Here is a 19257-nt window from a genome sequence, read left to right as displayed (position 1 = left end):
TCAGAGTTGTCTGGAGTTCCACGATGTTTACCCAGTCTTAAACAGGGACTTAATTCAGGTTTTCCCAGAAACCCATCTTCCTAAACAAATTAGTCAATGTTATTATTCTTTCTCCAGTAAAGGAAATCATGTGTTCTATTTTCTCATATTAGTATGAAATACTGAGATTAAAGTATTTTATAATCTGAAAAGTCCTAAAAATTGTCAGCATGATTGGGACCATGGTCTTGCCTTTTACTCATATCCATCAGAATTTTCACTGTATTAACCATGGTGATTCATCTACCTGGAGAGAATATACAGTACCATTGTTGTGAGTGGTCATTACCATATGAAAAATTCTAGAGAAAACTCCAGAATATTATTTCAGCAGTTCTCAGTCCAAAGACTGACCACTGGCCTATGTGTCCAGAAATTCTTCATAGAAGGAAAACAGGTTGAAGGCAGAATTTAATCTCATATCTGACTAGAAGGACTGATGTCATTTATATTCTAAGCTATGGTGGGTTATTTATATACTTTTGTGTATTTCCAAAAGAATGACATTTATTCTTTGATGTCAACCACCTCCATTTTCCTTCAAGAAATGAATACTTTATAGTCCCTTGGCATGCATTTCTTCTATATCTAAGCAGTTATCATATGTGGTAGTACTTCCTTCTCTGAGACAGAAGTCTCCATTGGAAGGATAAGTAATGTGAATAAAAGAAAAGAACTTCTTCTGCCAGCTCTGCTCAAGTTGGGGGATCTGCAAGAAACAGGAAGTCTAAGCATGAGTCTTAATCTTGCTCTAAAATACTGACCTCAGAGAGTCCTTATGAGACCAAATAGAGGCATAACCATAGACACATTAGCCCTGTACTGGAGCAAACATTTCTATCAAATGCCATTCATTAATTTGCTAAATACTTTCAAATAAATACACGATTTTCAATTGGTTTGGCCAGGCCCATAAGATATGACTTCTGCCAGACTCCAGGGTAGGATAACTGTGTAGGATCCTTAGGTGTAAGATCCAGAAGACAAAGTTGGGGATGAGAGGAAGGTCACCGCAGCTTCTCTGAAGGAATGGGGTCCATTCCCTGGTGACTTTTGGGTTCTCACTCATAGACACCAACCATTAAAAAGCATGAAAACTAAATATTACAAATAGATATTCTTTCATGATTTAGTTGCTGGGCATATTTCTAAATCTCACAAGTTAGTCATTTTTTAAGGACTTTGCTAAAGGATGCTTTCTATCCCTGTACTACCTAATTTGTTTACAAGATCCCTTCATGAAGATAGCAGCCTTCTGTTAGACAGTGCTACTACCTAGATGGACTAAACGTATAAAATCTTTTCTGAAAACTTAGAAGGGAAGAAATTGATGCAAGGCCTGAATTCTGATGTTTAAGACCTTGACTTTTTCCTGTTGCTACATAAGTTACTGTCATTCATCTCAGGTTTTTCACAAAGCATTTGTTTGCTACATCTGCAGAGGAAATTATATAGTGTTCACATTCTAGAACTGGTTTCCTTTTATACAAAGAAAAATTTAACGGTACCTATCAAATTTTTATTCTATTCTTTTGGGAAAAAAATAAGGGGTGAGCTGAAGAAATAGCTCAGTTGGTAAAGTTTCTACCACTCAAGCATGAAGTCCTGAGTTCAGATCCCAAGAACCAAAGTAAAAAGATATTCACAGTAGAAGTAACATTCACTTCACAGACAAGTAGATCCCTGGAGTTCATTGGCCCATCAGTCTAGACTCATCCAGGTTCAGTGAAAAGCTCTGTCTCAAAGCTTAAGTTGATAAACCATCAAGGAAGACCTCAGATGCTAAGCTCTGGCCTCCACTTGTATGTGTGCATGTGTACCTACATGCACATGGGCACATATGGACATATGCATAAGTCACACAAACACAAACAAATGAAAAATCAGTTTCAAAAATGGAGAAAATGTTCCATTGTGTTTGCTGGTTTTCAAGGCATATGATCCAGAAATATAAAACTGTTTCCTCTCTGAAACCACTGATGATTATTGCTCATTGAGAAATTACTGCTATCTCCCTCTAGACACCTGACTTAGCTCCAAACCCCACAGCCTTTTGCCTGTGTTTCTGGTATAGGAATTTTACTTTTTCTAGATAGTTTGTTTAAATGAAATTCATTCTCTTCACAGTGATCTTCCTTTTTGACTATAGTTTGCCCATGATGTATTCAACATATTTAACCAAGATCCCTGAGTACTGACTGTTTCTATGCTGTCATTTGTCATTCAACTTGGATCCCTATAAGCACTCAGTTATACCCTGCACATGCATACTCTGGAGATCAGATTATTGTGGTTTGGACTCAACCCTCCTTCAAAAACTTACCACTGATGAAGTAAGGCCCACTCCACTGCTCCTTCAACTCTTTTTTAAATACAAATCTAAGTAAAGAGACTTGGAAGACCATGGAAGTGACAGTTTAAAGGCTTTGCAAAATTAATGTTCATAGTATGTTGCCACTGTACTCTTTGACTTTATAGTTTCCTTTACCTACAAGAGTATAAATCTATGTTTACTATTATTTCTAACTATATGTGACAATCATCCTTTTATCTGCATAATCAGGCTGTCCTTGCATTTTTAGTCCTGTTTTGTGATTTATTTAGTTTAGTATGGATTATTTCTATCAAAGTGTTAATTTATAGATACATAAGCTATATTGTAATGACTAGTTTTATGTCAATGGCACAAGCTAGAGTTGTTTTGGAAGAATCTCAATTAATAAAATGTACCCCATTAGGTTGGTCTGTGGGTAAGTCTGGGATTCATTTTCTTGGTTAATCATTGATATGAGAGGGCATAGCCCATTGTGGGTTGTGCCAGCCTTGGGCTGGTGGTCCTAGGTACTATGAGAAAGCAGATTGAGCAAGCCATAATGAGCAAGCCAATAAGCAGTATTCTTTCTTAGTCTCTGCCTCAATCTCCTTCCTCCAGATTTCTGCCTTGAACTCCTGCCCTGACTCCCTTCAAAGATGTACTGTGATGTAGAACTGTAAGCTGAAATAAAGCCTTTCCTCCTCAAGTTGCTTTTGGTTGTGATGTCTTATTACATCAATAGAAAAAACTGAAATGTGAATGATGTTGTGAATATTAGATACTTTTAGATATGCTGAGCTGTGTAAAGCTGTAGTCATATGTGGTTACTGAAATTCCCATTGGAATAAACTAGGAATTAACTAAGACTCAATAAAATTATTAAATCCAAAGTTTAGTTCCTCTGTGTCACTAGCCAGTTTAAAGTCCACAGTGGCTGTGCATAGCCAGCAGATGGACACCACAGCTGCCCTACATCCCCATCCTCTCAGAAACTTGTATAGCAAAACCCACAATGAAAGAGAGAGACTAGTCATAATGAAATGACCATGGTAAAACCTGCCTACAATAGACATTGAGGATGCTTATGCCTGAAAACTTATTCTTTCCCCAACTTCCATGTCCATCATGATCCAGTCAGAGCTGAGGAATTGGTGAGGTGAGGTTAGCTGTGGTTGGTTCTGTCTCTCTGATCTTTCAGTGTTCACCCCAATACCTTGCTCTGGGTTTGTTTTTATTAATAAGACCTTTTAAGACTTGTGCTACAAGTTAGTCTCTCTCTTCCTCTTCCATCCAGAATAAATCTACATCAACCAAATTTTATTCCTAGCCACACTCTCATTCCAGGCCACAATTCCATATCAATGTAAGTGTGTATTCTATTCCAGACAAGTCTGAAGTTAAAATCATTTTACTGTGAGAATCACTAGCCTTTCAAATTATTCAGTGGCTCCTCTGATAGACCACCAGGTGATGTAGCAAGACTTTGCACTATCTCTTTGGTCATTCTTCACTCTTACAGTATTCATCCTACCTTCTCTCTTGTCCTGAGCCCTGATCCCCCTCTCTATTTGTCATTGAATTTATCAATTGAATTTGCTTCCCTTGCATTTTCAAATATGTAATTGATGTTTGTAGGAGTTCTTCAACACTGAACAATATCTGATCAGAATCATGCAGAACTTGACTTTACTGACTACTACCATGAGCACCCTTTGGAATAGGGTGAAGGGTTATTTAAAGGTTCACAAATGGTTGAGACCTGGTTAGATTGGGGAGACAACAAACAGGCTTTGGGGAGACACCAAACAGATTGCAGACACCTTTGGCTTACAAATTCCAAATGTCCACTCATGCTGTTTGATATTTACATGAATACACATACTTCTCAGAAAAGGACATGTGGGGCACACTTCCTAGAGTTTCTCAATGAGACAAACCATCTGCCTCACCTGTGGTCCTCACACTTCATCTCTCATTGCTGGAACTATTAACACACTCCACTGGGGGCATGCCAGGCTGGAGAATAGATGGTGCAGCTCATTTGCAGAGTTCTGGAGGTACTACAAGGTTTCATCCTTGGAAACTTTGTTTATCCATCTAATGCACACCATGCATCATAAATTGTACTGGTTGAAGAGTTTGCGCAGACAGCAGTGTGATCCCCAGAAGACTGGAGTGTCAGTTATATAACACTGTGTACATGAATGTGTGTCTCCCAGTGGGCACAACATTTACAATTCTAAAGAATAAAGAGAATTTTAATGTCTTCAATGTTTGCTTCCATGACCATGTGATATACATAATTTATAGAAAAATTTCTTGGGCTCTGGTTAACTTTTCAGTAGTTCTTGAAAGTAATCTCACTGAATGAAGCTGACATTTAAGTGACACCAGGACAGCAATCAAAACACAACACGGAATCAGCATATTAACAAACAAATATACATATATTTATATAGTGTTGTTTGATTACTGAGTAGCTTATATATATAAAACATTCATATATAGGTAGACGTCTAGTATTAATTTTATGTACATGAAGGATTTTTAACTCATTTAAAGATATCTTTCTTAGTAGAGTAGTAGGCATATAATTTCCATACAATCATGAGTCCATGGGAATAATGAAGTAAAAATCAGAAAGCAGGGGGCAGGAAAGACTGGTTACATCTTCTACATCCTGTTTGGCTATGAGTACATCACTGAGAAACTCTAAGCCTTTACTTACTCAATTTAAAAATATTCTTTTGGGAGACGTCATTGTGTATTGAATGAAACAGGAGTAAATGGTGAGACATTATATATGCTTCAGTATTATTCCTAAAGTCAGAGAATAATACTATAATAGGGTATTTAGATCTTCAGATAGTATGATGTGGATAATAGGCCATTTTTATTTATCTAAGTATTCTTAAATTATCATATATGATCTCTTAAATTGAATTGATCAGTTGAAGTGTACTGTATTAACATTTTCATCTCTAAAAATTGGCAGTTATTATGTATGGATGTCTCTTTTTTTCTTTTCATACATACATGGTCTTGATTAATTCTCTCTCCCCACCTACCTGTCATTGACTTTGTTTGTACCCTTCTGGACCCCAGTATTCTCAATCCCACACTCTTATCACATGTGTTCTAATACCTGCTCCATCCTTTTCTTCTTCTTCTCAAGGGCCTCTTTCTAGTTTCCTGATCACTACCCATGCCCTTCCTACATGAATACTTGTGCATAAAAACTAAAAGCTAGATAAAGAAATACATGTGGTGTTTGCCTTTCTGAACCTTACTAGGTATAATTTGTTTCATTCATCTTCCTGTAAATTTCATTTTTCTTTACAGGTGAATGAAATTCCATTAAACATATGAACCACATTTTCATTATCCATTCATTCATAAGTTATGGTCATCTAGGCTGACTCCATTTCCTGGCTATTGTGAATAACAATGATGTGGGTGTACATTCCCTGTCATGGGATATGGAGTACTATGGGTTTGTTCCCAGAAATGGTATGACTGGGTCATATGGGAGTTCTATTTTTAGTTTTTTGAGGACCCCCACACATACTGATTTCCATGGTGGCTTCTCTAGTCTGCCTTCCTGCCAGTGGTGGATAAAGGCTCCCTTTCTCCACATTCTCTCCAGCACTTGCTATAGTTTTCCTTTATATGGTGGTTCATCTGGCTGGGGTGAAATGGAATCTCAAAGCAGTTTAATTTATGTGTCTGCAATGTCTGTGAATGTTTTCTATTTCTATGATGACTGAAACATTTATTTCCTCAGATATTTTTCTCCACAAGGCTAAATGTTCCTATTCTTTAATGAATAAAGGGAAGTTTTGACATTTTTTCCCTAGCACAATGTACACAATAGTATCACTTCATAGTTTCTTTTCTATTTACCAAAATTGTGATTCATAACCATTTCTTCACCTGCTCTGTTGCCCTGTGACATATCACAAACCACCTCATCTGTGATGACATGTCTAATCCTCACAATAAGATAGTAGAAGTGACCATGACTTTACTGATGAAAAACTGAAGTACAGACTAAGTGAGCAAGTTTCCCTGATGCCATCTTCTAAGAGAAAAGATTTTTTTTATTTTTATTAAGAAATTTTTATTTATTTTGCATACCAGTCACAGAAAGGATTTTAAACTGGGCCCCACAGCCAACAGTCAGCATGAAGCCCACCCCATCTTTGTCATGCTTTACTCCTAACATTGCATATCTCCTGACATATCTTTGGTGTTCCCAGAATGCAGCCTCTACAGACTTGGTCCTTGGATTCCAATTGTAATCATTCAAGTGCAAACTCCCTGACTCTTGAAAGCACCTCACCTATTTCCCACCATAGCTACATGTAAATGGACTTCTATTCTCACATAGTAGAGATATTAAAAACAATAGTTTTCTCAGGAATGGTTTACAACCTAGGTAACTTCTCATTTCATAGCAGAAGTTAATTATGATAAGTAAAACTGATTTCTTTAAACTACGTGAGGGCTGAAGATGTAGGTCAGTGGTAGAGTACTTACTACATTCAAGACCCCCTCAGTTCAATCCCCAGGATTAAAAAACATACTTTTACACATCTATGGAGACATTTGCATATGCAAGTTATTGTTGCTCTATTTAGTACATTGAACTTATAAGTCAATATCCACTTAAATTATCATTACACTGTCATGGAAATTCATATGTTTACTAATTGATATTATTAAAATTGTATTGAATTGGTTCAAGAGTCAGGAACTAGAAAACCTGATACAATTTAGTTTGCATGTCTAACCCTCATGGCAAAAGTTAGGATCCCTTCCCACAATACAATATTAAAGCAAATTGTGTCTTAACTCCTTCAGGTACCTCTTTTGTTACAGCCATGGTACCATCATTATCTCAAGATCAATAATTTTTTCTCACCTAAAGTGAGTTTCAAATGGAACTAAGATTCAAGTTATAATTGTATATTCTGAAATTTTTTATATCTTATAAACATGTCCACAAGCACATTAATATGTATATATAGTAATAATTATTGTTGTTAATAATGAAACAATAACAATAATAATAAAGAAATCCTTTCAGATTCACCCAGTAGCATGGAAAGAAATAGCAAGTCCATTCCTGAAGACTAATCATTGAAATGTTCAGGGCACGTTCTTCCTTCCTAAAGGGTTACTTTCTTATTTTTTTATAAATGTGCTTACTTTCAAGTGATTATTCTTTCTTAATAACTTCCCTTTGGAGTGATTGCACTATTATGATAAATTGTCATAGACTGAGTGGCTAAATGATGTACATGTACAACGCATGACTTTGACACCGGGAAATCCATGGTCAAGGTGCAGGCAGATTTGCTTTGGGGCAAGGCCTTCTTCCTGGACAGTCTTCTCACTGGCCCTGTGTGGAAGAGAGAGATCTCTGCTCTTTCTCCCCACTTTAGGAGAACAGTGATCCCACTATGAAGACCCCACCCTTATAACATCCTCTAAATCTACTTCTAAATTGAATTACTTCCAAATACCTTTATATTGGGGGTAAGACACAAACATTCAGTCTTGACATTCTCTTATTGAACTGTGTATGAGCTTTGTCCACATGGTGTTGTTGTGTGTGTGTGGTGTGTGTGTGTGTGTGTGTGTGTGTGTGTGTGTGTGTACACATACATGTGCACATCCATGTGGATGCCAGAAGAAGTCAGTTGTCATTGCTCAGTCTAGTTTGTATTTTTGAGATGGGGTTGCTCTCCTGGAACTTGTTAAGTAGTCTGTGGTGGTTGACCAACAAGCCCTAGGGATCCCTCTGTCTACCTCCCTAGCACTGGGATTACAAGAGCATGCCATCACATATTTTTACATGGTTTTTGGAGATCAAAGTCAAGTCCTTGTGCTTATAGGGCAAGTACTGGCATTACTGAGCTGTTTCTCTAGTGCCACATGTTATTTTTGTAACATTTTAAATCAAAATGCCTTTTAAAAGCCAAGCACTTTCCAGCTTACCATGCTCCGTGCTCCCTTGTCATCTTATCTTAGATAATTTCAGTGGTGTGGACTATAAAGTTTCTGTCAGTATTTAAACTTGAATTTGATATTTCCATTATCAATCAAGATTTGGGTATTAAAATAATCTTGGTCTTTCTCTTACAGGATGGAGAGCCTAATACGGGGAAGGAATCCCCCACAATATCAGCGAAGTCCTTATAAGGAGGCTCGTGCAGCACTTCGGAAGAGGCCTGAAGAGGAGTGTAAGTATGTCTAATCATAATATTCATGTTCTAGGTAGATTTTTTTTTGAATGGAACAAAAAATGAACCAGTTCACTTTTAAAAGCTCAAGCAAATTTGAGAGGTATCAATAAATATATGTTAAATTGACCTGATTTTTTTAATTAAAACAAATACAAGTGCTGAAAGCCCTATTTTCCCATGAGTACTCTTCTTTGGTACTTTAGGGACTTTCCATGACATTTATATTTTGTGTTAAATGAGAACAGAAAAGTCCACATAGTATTCTAAATCTTTCAAAATCTCTATACACCGTGCATACTAATGTTCTGAGGAGTCTTGAGGGAAAGAAACTTATGGAATGTGCTTAAAATCAACACTTTACAATTTTCTTTGGACTACAGTTCTCTTTTGAACACTTTTTTCTTTCTTAAAATGCCACACTCTTTGAAAAGCACTGTGTTACTAGAGAATTAAATGCCTAAGGGTAAATGTGCACCCATTTGTCAAGCTGAAATTTTTGATTTAATGGAATTTAGTAAAATGTTTTGAAAGGTAGATGTTATAAATGATGCTATAAAACACTTTAATCCAGCCTCAAATTATTTTATATTAGAATGTGTAGCCATCTATAATACTTTATTTAAATATTTATATTTCATAGCATATAACAGATTGTTGGAGACTTGACATGATATTCACATTTGAAGTTTGTAAGATGACTCATGATACTAACTTTCCTTGTGGTACTTGCATGTAGTTATTTTTGGCATGCTAAATTATGTTCCATTATGACAAACATTCCTCTGAATTTTGTCCAATTTTACATTTCTTAACTATGAAGTTAATGCTGAGCTCCACAGACATAGAGTATTAACTTTATATTTGCATTTTAAATTGTTTGAAGTATGGATAAGGATCAAATACACTGCCTGCATACTCAGCAATTAAAGCACTTTCACTGTGTGTTGTGTATTAGTCAGTACAGACCTCTTTGCAATAACTTCCGTGTCATTCACTAGAGTGACATAGTGGTGGATTTATGTCCTCTAACCCTATAAACAATATCCAATAAAAACTAAAATGTGAAAGTGAAGATGCTGTTCCACTATAAGCATTTATGAAGATCCTTACATTTAAGTATTACTTCTTCCACTGAATTCATAGGTAATGCTGGACTTTCTCCTCTCCTATTCATCTCTTGTATAGGTCTATAGATTTTACTTAAAAACTTGGAAGTAAGATTTGTGGAAACATGGGTAAATGGTTTCCAGAGAGTTGCTGTTTAACATGAATAGTAATTTCCATGAGTACCCTTTTAGTGAATTATATAAGCAAATATTTACTCAACTGCAGTTTACTTTGGTATCCATTCTGATGCCTATTTCCATGAGTAAGACTTTATGGAAACATAGGCTTCACAGAAATATTCATGTAGTCACAACTCAGGCTAAATATTCCACAGGAAAAAGCCAAAGTCCTTTATCTGGTTCTTTACAGAAAATTTTTTATTTATATATTTATATTTGTTCTTTGAGACAAAGTTTCACTATGTAGCCCAGACTATCCTCCAATGGTTGGCATAACAGGCCAGCCATCCTACATGGATTGGTGAAGATATGAACTCCTATCTGAAGTAGTCGTTCTTAAATTATGGCATCTAAGCCAGCAGCAGGTAAATCACTTGAAAAATCACTAGATGAGCAGAGTCAAAGGCTTATGCCCAAACTTGCTGAATCAATATCTCTTAAGACTAGAGTAGTGGTCTGTAGTTTAAGAAGCCATATTAAAGACTGTGATGCAAGGTTAAGTCTAAAAACCACCAGCTAAGCAAATGACTTATGGCAGATGAGACAAGTCTAATGTTGATAGATATACTATGTCATACTTAGGACTTACTTCTTTCTGGTATAAACTGTATATATTAAAATACTTCATATGTAGCTAAGAATTTTATTACTATAATTGCTGCAAGTCCTCACAAGAATAGATATATATCTTCCCTAGAGATCTAGATTACCCCTTGTTAATGTAATGAGAAATCCTCCCTGTGCTCTGACAGGGGAACACTATCTTCTGATAAAAAAAGAACATCTTTTTAATAGTAGAGACAGAACATTGTGATATTTATTTACTTTTGAGGCACGCGAAAAGGTCTATTCTCTAGCACAATGCATGTAACAATAACCAGCTGTGATACATTGTGTGTTGTTTTCATGACTCAGTTTATATTCTTCTAAATAAGGGTGATGGTGGGTCATGCCTTGATGTCTTACAGGACTATTGTGAGATGAAGATTTATCTGAAGTGTGTTGCACAGAACCTGGGACATAAAAAGTTTTCTTCAGCCTTCTCATTTCTTCCCCTTCCTCTAACTCTGTCTCCTTTAGCTTGCTAATATTACTATCTTATGCCAAATTAATCTTTTGTTCAAGGATAATAGAATACATTTTATATCAAAATTGCCAAGTATCCAAAAACTCATGATAAGAGAGATATGCATGGATCACCCTAGGAAGGAGAAATAGATAAGATCTCCTGAGTAAATTAGGAGCATGGACAGTGTTGGGGACCAGAACGACCTGCCAAATAGTCCTTGAAATGAGGAGTGAGGATTAAGAAATAATAGATATGAAAAAATAGATGTAGATGGAAAAAGACAGAGACACAGGATACGTTTGGGAGGGCTCTGAGTCAATACCACAGTCACCTCAAGTTTATATCTAATGGGAGAGAGGTAAAAGACCTCCCCCCTTTCAAGGTCAAGATACAAAGTACGAAGAAGTGTAGAGCCTTCCTTAATTTTCAAAACACCTAGTAACCACACCTTATGGCAAAGCATCTTGTAATTAGGCCTTGAAGTATAGCACACCTGGTAACCATGCCTTTAGCCAAAACATCCTATTATGCAGCCTTGTGGGGTAAAGCAAACTCAGACTCTCTGACCCTGAGTCAAGATGGAATAATGCCTCACTATGGAGTCTCTGTGGGTCCCCACGAGGGGTAGGGGGAGGAGATGGGGATGTGGCAAGAGAACATGTTACTCCTTTTTACAGAAAAAGTAATGTGTAGTGAAGTACAAGTTCCACAGAGATGGCATCAAACTGACCTTGCAACTGCTAGACTATTCATGTTATCTGTCAATTCATCTAACACATGTTGTAGTTATGTCCTCTTCATTCCACAGGTTCAGCTTAGGGTCCTTCCCACATCTTCTGTTTAATTCCCAGAGAAAACTGTTACCTCAGAAAAGCAGCATCACAGAAAGTCCAGGAGCATCATCTACCTATCAAAAGAATAGAGAGAAATGTGGAGCTTTGTTCAGATGACAGGCTCTCTTTGTGGAGAGAGGTTTCGATAAATGGCATATTTCACACTGCTGTCTTTGATAACCTATAATCTTTTATAGTGTTTTCAACATTGAGATCAACATTAGGTCACCAGACACTGCTCTTAGCTTGTTGTTAAATATTAATTTCATCTGGCTATGCTGCAGTTAGCAAGGCTGAGTAAACATTCAGGAAAAAAATAAGTTTGATTCTTGTACAAACAGACTTTTAGATATGGCCAAGTTATTCTTTATTTTTAAAAAAGTTCAGTAAAAATCTGTTATCAAAACTATATCCCTGATCAGCTAAAAACTCGTGTTTATGTTCTGTTCCAAAGATCTCCCCAAAGAGCCTTCTATGGCAGCCGCATTTGCTTGCTTCACACTTGCTCCTTCAAACAAGCCTGATGGGGCACCAATCCTGTCACTTGCCTAGGATAGCTTCCATTCAGATCACCAATAACCTCTTCATTCTTCTGTAAGGCTTTTCTATTTCCATGTCACCAGCCAAATCCACTGGCTAAATTGTTGTTTATTATCTATCAATTATGAGTCTAGAGTTCAGTCCTAGGTTCTCTGCTTGTGTCTTACTAGAAACTCAGTTTTGGAAGGATCCATTTTTTGAATGCTTTCAGGCTGCTGGTAGAATTTATTTCTTATAGATTTGATGACCAACTACTGCCTCTTTTTGTTGGCTGCCCCCTAGGGACACCTTTTGGGTTCCAGATGCCTTCCATTTTGGCTGCATAGGCACTCTAAATATAGATGTTTTTTCTCCCTTTAACAATTAGTGTCTTGCTCCTGTTTAAATATTTTCGCCTGTTGAAACCAGAACTACCCAAGATAATCTCAATTTTTTTATTAATTAAAATAACTTTATTGAAGCCATAGTGTCAATGTATCTTTGCCATATTCTCTTGGCTAGAGGAAGGTTATAGTTTTCTGCATTCACAAGAGTAGTTTTTGTAAGAATCCAACATCAGAAGATGCAATAACGTTCACAACACAATCTTCAAGTTCTACTTGCCATTTGCTAAACTAATCAAGTATTTTTAAGTGCTTTCTGAAAAATTGAATAATCTGAATGTTTACATTCTTCCAAAGTTCACTTATTGAAATCTGATTACTGAAGGATGACAGTAGGAATATGCTTTGAGATAGAGTTAGACGATCAGGACAGAATCATTGAAAATGGGATTGGTTACCTCAAATGAAAGAACCAGTAAGAAGCTTCTTCATCCTCCCTATGTTGTGATCTCATGATAAGACAAATCCTCCATGAACCATAAAATGTCTGTCACCAAGATTACAAATCAGCTGCACCTTGATCATGGAACTGTGAGAAAGGAATTCTTCTGTTGGTGAGTCTCCCAGCTTGCCAAAGCTTGTTACAACAGGAACAGATTAACACAGATGATTTTGTGGTCATGACCCCCATAGTACAATGCTCCTTTAATTTTCTTCCAGTGTCTCAGGTTACCCTCTTGCACACTCAACTGTCTCTTTACAGCCATAAAGCAGTGTGAAGTCTTCTTTGTTCCAAATATACTACCATATACTACCCTCGCAGACTATCTCATCACAGTGTCAGCTAGTCCCAAAATCAGATGACTCACAATTGACACTTCCAACCCTGACCTCTCTCCATTGATCTGGATGTTGACAACATATTTCAGCTAGTCCAACAGTGTAAACTCCACAAATCCAAACCTAGGTCACCCACACCCCCTTCATTTCCCGAGCTTTTTCCAAGATTTTTGTTTTACTTTTAAGTGATGATAGAAATCATTTAATCTAGGGGTCATTTTTCATTCCCTACCATCCATTTTGCTCTCTATTTTGATTTCAAGGTCTCTCAATGTCACTTCATAAGTACAATTTAAATCTTTCCACAAATAACCTTTGCAAAGATTCCAAGGTACTAAGAAACACTCCCTTAAGTGATTTCCCTAAATACAGTTCTGAAAGTCTTTCATCTTAACATTGCCCTAAGATTTTACCCAATAAAGACAAAGGCCTTCCTGTAGGTTATAAGATCTCACAGAGTCCTACCTCTGCTTACCCCTTCAATTTCATCATGCATTTAACTCTTCCTCTCTCAGTCCCAACCACATTGAAGTGTTTTTAATCTTTGAACATATTTAGTAGCCCAAACATAGAGTATAATGTTGTAGAATATTATTGTAAGATGTATTACATTTGTTTATGCTGTGGAACATTTGTTTTAATGATGCAAAGATGTGTTTGCTGTGGGATATCATTTATGTTGCATTTGTTTAAATCCCTGAAGCTGTGTTACTTTGCCTGTCTGAAACACATGATTGGTATAATAAAGAGCTGAATGGCCAATAGCAAGGCAGGAGAAAGGATAGGCGGGATTGGCAGGTAGAAAGAATAAATAGGAGGAGAAATCTGGGAAGAAAAGATCTAAGAGCCAGAGAAGGAGGAGGACATCGGGACCAGCCACCCAGCAACACAGCTAGCCATGAGTAAAATGTAAAGAAAGGTATACAGAAATAGAGAAAGGTAAAAGCCCAGAGGCAAAAGATAGACAGGATAATTTTAAAAAAGCTGGTAAGAAACAAGTCAAGCTAAGGCCGGGCATTCATAAGTAAAAATAAGACTCCATGTGTGATTTCTTTGGAGCTGGGTGGCAGGCCCCTCAAAGAGTAATAAATAAATAGATAGATAAATAAATAAATAAATATTAATAATTTTATATATATATATATATATATATATAGAGAGAGAGAGAGAGAGAGAGAGAGAGAGAGAGAGAGTTTTGCCAGAACAATTTGTTGAGACTATCTAGTCTCCAGTGTGTGTTTTTTATATTTTGGCCAACAATAAAGTGACCATAGCTGTGTGGGACTATCTCTGGGCCCCCTACTATTTTCCATTAGTCTGCATTACCACATTGTCTTCGTTAGTGTAGCTCTTTAGCATAAACTGAAGTTAGGCATGTTGCTACCTTTAGTAGTGTTCTTTCTGCTCAGGATTTCTTTGACTATCTGTGGTCTTTTGTGGTCCATATTTTAGGATTGTGTTTTCTAGTTCCGTGAAGAATGGTCATTGGAATTTTGATGAGGATTATATTGACTCTGTATATTAGCTTTGGCAATATAGCCATTTCTGATGATTCGGGAGGATAAAAGATGCTTCTAAAATATGTCTTCTTCAATTTCTTTACTATTATTATTATTTGTAGTAGTAGCAGTATATTATAAAGTTTTCATCTCCTTGGATAGGTGTGTTCCTAAGTAGTTTTTGAAGGCATTGTGGATAAGATAGTTTTCCTAATTCTTTCTGAGCAAGTTTGTTGTTGACTTATTTCTTACAACTTTACTGAAAGTATTTATTATATCCAAAAGTTTTCTACTAGTGTCTATAGTGTCTTTCAAGTATAGAATCAAATCATTTGCAAATCAGGAGAGTTAGACTTCTTCCTTTCCCATTTGTATGCCTTCTATATCTGTCTCTTATTGTTTTACTTAAGATTTAGAATGTTATATTAAATAGGAGTGGAGGGAATGAATATCCTTATCTCATTCTAGAGTTTAGAGAAAATCTTTGGATTTTTTACCCATCTAATATGATGTTACCAATAAGTTTGTTGTACATAGACTTTATTATAGTGAGATATATTACATTTATGCTGTATTTTTTCCAGACATTTATCGTAAAGGCACTCTGAATTTGCCAAATGCAAATTCTACATTTAATAAGAAATCATGAAATTTTGAGGCTTAAATTTATTTGGCATATTACCTTCATTAATTTATATGTATTGGACCAACATTGCATTTCTCAGATAAAACTAACTTGGTTGTGATATATTATCTTTTTAAGTTGGTTTTTTTTTTATTCGATTTACAAGTATCTTGTTGGAAATTTTTTGTGTTTATGTACACCAGCGACATTGGACTAAAGGGTTTTGGTGTTGTTTTTGTTGTTATCCAGTTTTGACATCAAGATTAATATTGGCTCTGTAAAATTCCTTTCCTTCCTATTTTGCAGAATACTTTGAGAAGTATTTGTAGTATCTCATCCTTAAGTTGAGTAGAATTCAGCAATAGATCTATCCAATATTGGGTTTCTCTTTGTGGGGAAACTTTTAATTACTGCTTCAATCTCACTGATCATCATGGGCCTGTTTATGTTATTTACAATTTTAAATTTAGCTTGACTTTAATGACTTATATTGTATGTGTTTCTAAACTGATCCATTCCTTCTAGGTTTTCCAGTTCAGTTAAATATAATTTTTTATGTATTCCTTAATAATCCCCTGGATTTCATTGAAGTCTACTCTAAAAGTTCCTTTTCATTTCTAATTTTATTAGTTTGGCTTTATCTCTTTTCCTTTTATTTAGCATTTTATTGAGCTTTTTAATTATTTTTTAAAATAAATTCTGTTTAATCAATTTTATGTATTATCCTTTTAATCTCTATCATATTAATTTCTCCCTAGTCTTTATTATTTCTTAACATCTAATGTATTTGGGCTTGGCTACTTGTTTTTTTTTCTAGAATCTAAAAGTTCATTATTAGGTTATTTATTTGAGCTTTCTCATTTTTCTTTTAATATAGTGTTTATAGACATAAAATTTCCTCTTGGGACTGACTTGGCTGTATTCCAGGGGTTACTGTAAGAATTACTATCATTTTCATTTGATTCTAGGAATTTTCAAATTTCTTCAGTGACCTGTTATTAATGCAGAGGTATGTTGTTCAGACTCTAAATACACTTGTTTTTTCCAAGGGGTCTGTTACAGTTGAGTTCTAGATTATTCTACCATTGGCTGATAAGAGACAAGTAATATTTCATTGTTGTTGTTTAAGCTTGCTTTGTAGTCTATGATGTTATCAGTTTCAGAGAAGGTCCCATTTTCCACTAAGAAGAATATGCACTCCTCATCTGTTGGTTGGAATATTACAAATGCATCTGCTAAATCCCATTGGTCTGTAGTTCTTAAGGCTCTTTATTGATATTTAGTTTGGGAGACCTATCTAAATATGAGATTGGGGTACTGATGTCTTCCATTGTTGTGTCAGAACATATGTGGCCATTTGTACCCCTTATCATTCATTTTGTGAAATTGGGAACCCCAAGATTCAACAGTGCTGGCAAAACTGAATATTTACCTGCAAAAATATAAATTTAGACTAAGTTTCATCTCAACAAAAATCAACTGAAAATAGATCAAAGGTCTTAAAACTTGAAAAACTGAAAACATAGGGAAAGCATTTCAAGATGCAGGCATAACCAAAACCTTTCCTAACAGGACTCTAGTTGCACAAGGAATAATCCGAATTGACAAATGGGAATGAAAACAATTAAAATACTTTTATACATCAAAGGAAACTACCAGAAAAGTGAACAGACATCCTCCACAATGAGACAAATGTTTTATGAGCCATACTTCAGAGGCTAATTTATAGAATATATAAAGAACTATAAAAATTTCTCCCCCCCCCACATACACAGAAATGCTGTCAATCATTCATTAGTCCAATGAGCTGACTATTATGTTTAATAAAACTGCGATAACCTGACCAAAGGAATACTCATGTCATGCAATCATTTCAAATATGAAAATACTTTAACATTAGCCACTTTGGTAGTATTATTGCATTTAGTTGTGTTACTGTCTTTGTATCAGCCACTGGAAATGAAAGAACCTGGTCTTGTGCTTGGGGTGGCTTTACAAACTCCTGGCTGCAAGACGAATTTCAAAGATCAGAGAAACAGAACAAGCCACAGCTAACCTCACCTCTCCAGTTCCTTAGCTGATCTTGTTCCCTCAAACTGGAAGCCTCTGTGTCCTCATTCGAATGGATCTCAGCTGAACTGCTGCTAAAAAGCATAAAAGCTTAAAGGGACCTTCTAGTTCCTGGTCATCACGCATTATATACCTTTCAGCTTCCTGCCATCACTTCCTGGGATTAAAGGCATGTGTCTTTCCAAAGCAAGACAGACATGAGATCTCAAGTGCTGGGATTAAAGGCGTGTGTCACCTTGCCTGGTTGTTTCCAGTGTGACTTTGAACTCACAGAGATCTGAATGGATCTCTGCCTCCAGAAGGCTAGGATTAAAAGTGTGTGTGTGTAGTGGGTAGCCATTCCAGCTTTGATCTGGATGTTCCAACCCCCATTGAGGCTTCAGTAACTGTCACGCCTACAAGGCAGGGCCAAGAGAGGACCCTGAAGACCCGAGATCCAGATGCACGGATGCACCGGCTCTCTTGCTTCCTGTACCTTGGATGCTGAAGGTAGACCGAGCACAGTTCTCCAGAGAACACCACCGGACTGTGCTACACCTTTCCCAGACCCTGTAAATTATCCCTTCACTTGTAAGTTACCCCACAAAATAAACCTCCCTTTTAACTACGTGGAGTGGCCTTAATAATTTCACAAATAGTGTGTGTCACCATTTTCTGGCCTCTATGTCTATCTAGTGGTTGTTCTGTTCTCTGACCCCAGATAAGTTTATTAGGGTGCACAATATATTGGGGACACAATACCATCACACCTGGCATTGTCAAATGAACCCCAAAGTTCTAGCTGTTTGTGTCCCTCCATACCAAAGTATTACATGTCATGTTGCTGTAACTGCTCATGTTTTGTAACCATCCTTTTTTCCTCCTACCACTCCACTACAGGGAATGGAACCCAGGATCTTGTACATGGTAAACAAGTATACCACCATGGAGCTACATCCCACCACCCCTTTTTCTTTTTTTCATGCTTTAAAAAAAAGAGATAAGGTAGAATTCTGTACTGAAACCATCTGGTCCTGGGCTTTTTTTTTGGTTGGGAGACTTGTAATGACTGATTCTATTTCCTTAGGGAATATTGGACTATTTAAATAGTTTATCTGGTCTTGATTTAACTTAGGTATATGGTACCTATCCAGAAAATTATTCATTTCTTTTAGATTTTCCAGTTTTGTGGAGTAGAGGTTTTTGAAGTATGACCTGATGATTCTCTGGATTTCCTCAGTGTTAGTTGTTATGTTTCCCTTTTCATTTCTGATTTTGCTAATTTGGATGCTCTCTCTCTGCCTTTTGGTTAGTTTGGATAAGGGCTTGTCTACTCTTGGGCATATACCCAAGGACTGCTCAATCATACCACAAGGACACATGCTCAGCTATGTTCATAGCAGCATTGTTTGTAAAAGCCAGAACCTGGAAACAATCTAGATGTCTTTCAACTGAAGAATGGATAAAGAAAATGTGGGACATATACACAATGGAGTACTACTCAGCAGAGAAAACAATGACATCATGAGGTTTGCAGGCAAATGGATGGATCTAGAAAAAAATCATCCTGTGTGAGATAACCCAGACTC

General features: G+C 36.4%; 1 protein-coding gene across 15 annotated transcripts in view; it reads left to right on the top strand.

The window, feature by feature from the left end:
- Lrrc7 (leucine rich repeat containing 7) overlaps window positions 1–19257 on the top strand; it is a 477706-nt gene that overhangs the window by 89858 nt on the left and 368591 nt on the right. For all 15 annotated transcript variants that reach the window (XM_052730896.1, XM_052730897.1, XM_052730901.1 and 12 more), the window contains one exon: window positions 8504–8601. In XM_052730896.1, the coding sequence (XP_052586856.1) occupies window positions 8504–8601 (98 nt within the window). Of the gene's footprint in view, window positions 1–8503; window positions 8602–19257 lie in introns of those variants that run through there.

Source organism: Peromyscus californicus, unplaced genomic scaffold, assembly GCF_007827085.1.
Source record: "Peromyscus californicus insignis strain IS unplaced genomic scaffold, ASM782708v3 Scaffold_9__1_contigs__length_137607984, whole genome shotgun sequence".
NCBI lineage: Eukaryota > Metazoa > Chordata > Mammalia > Rodentia > Cricetidae > Peromyscus > Peromyscus californicus.
Note: the sequence above shows the minus strand (reverse complement) of the source record. Positions and strands in the feature narration are given on the sequence as shown.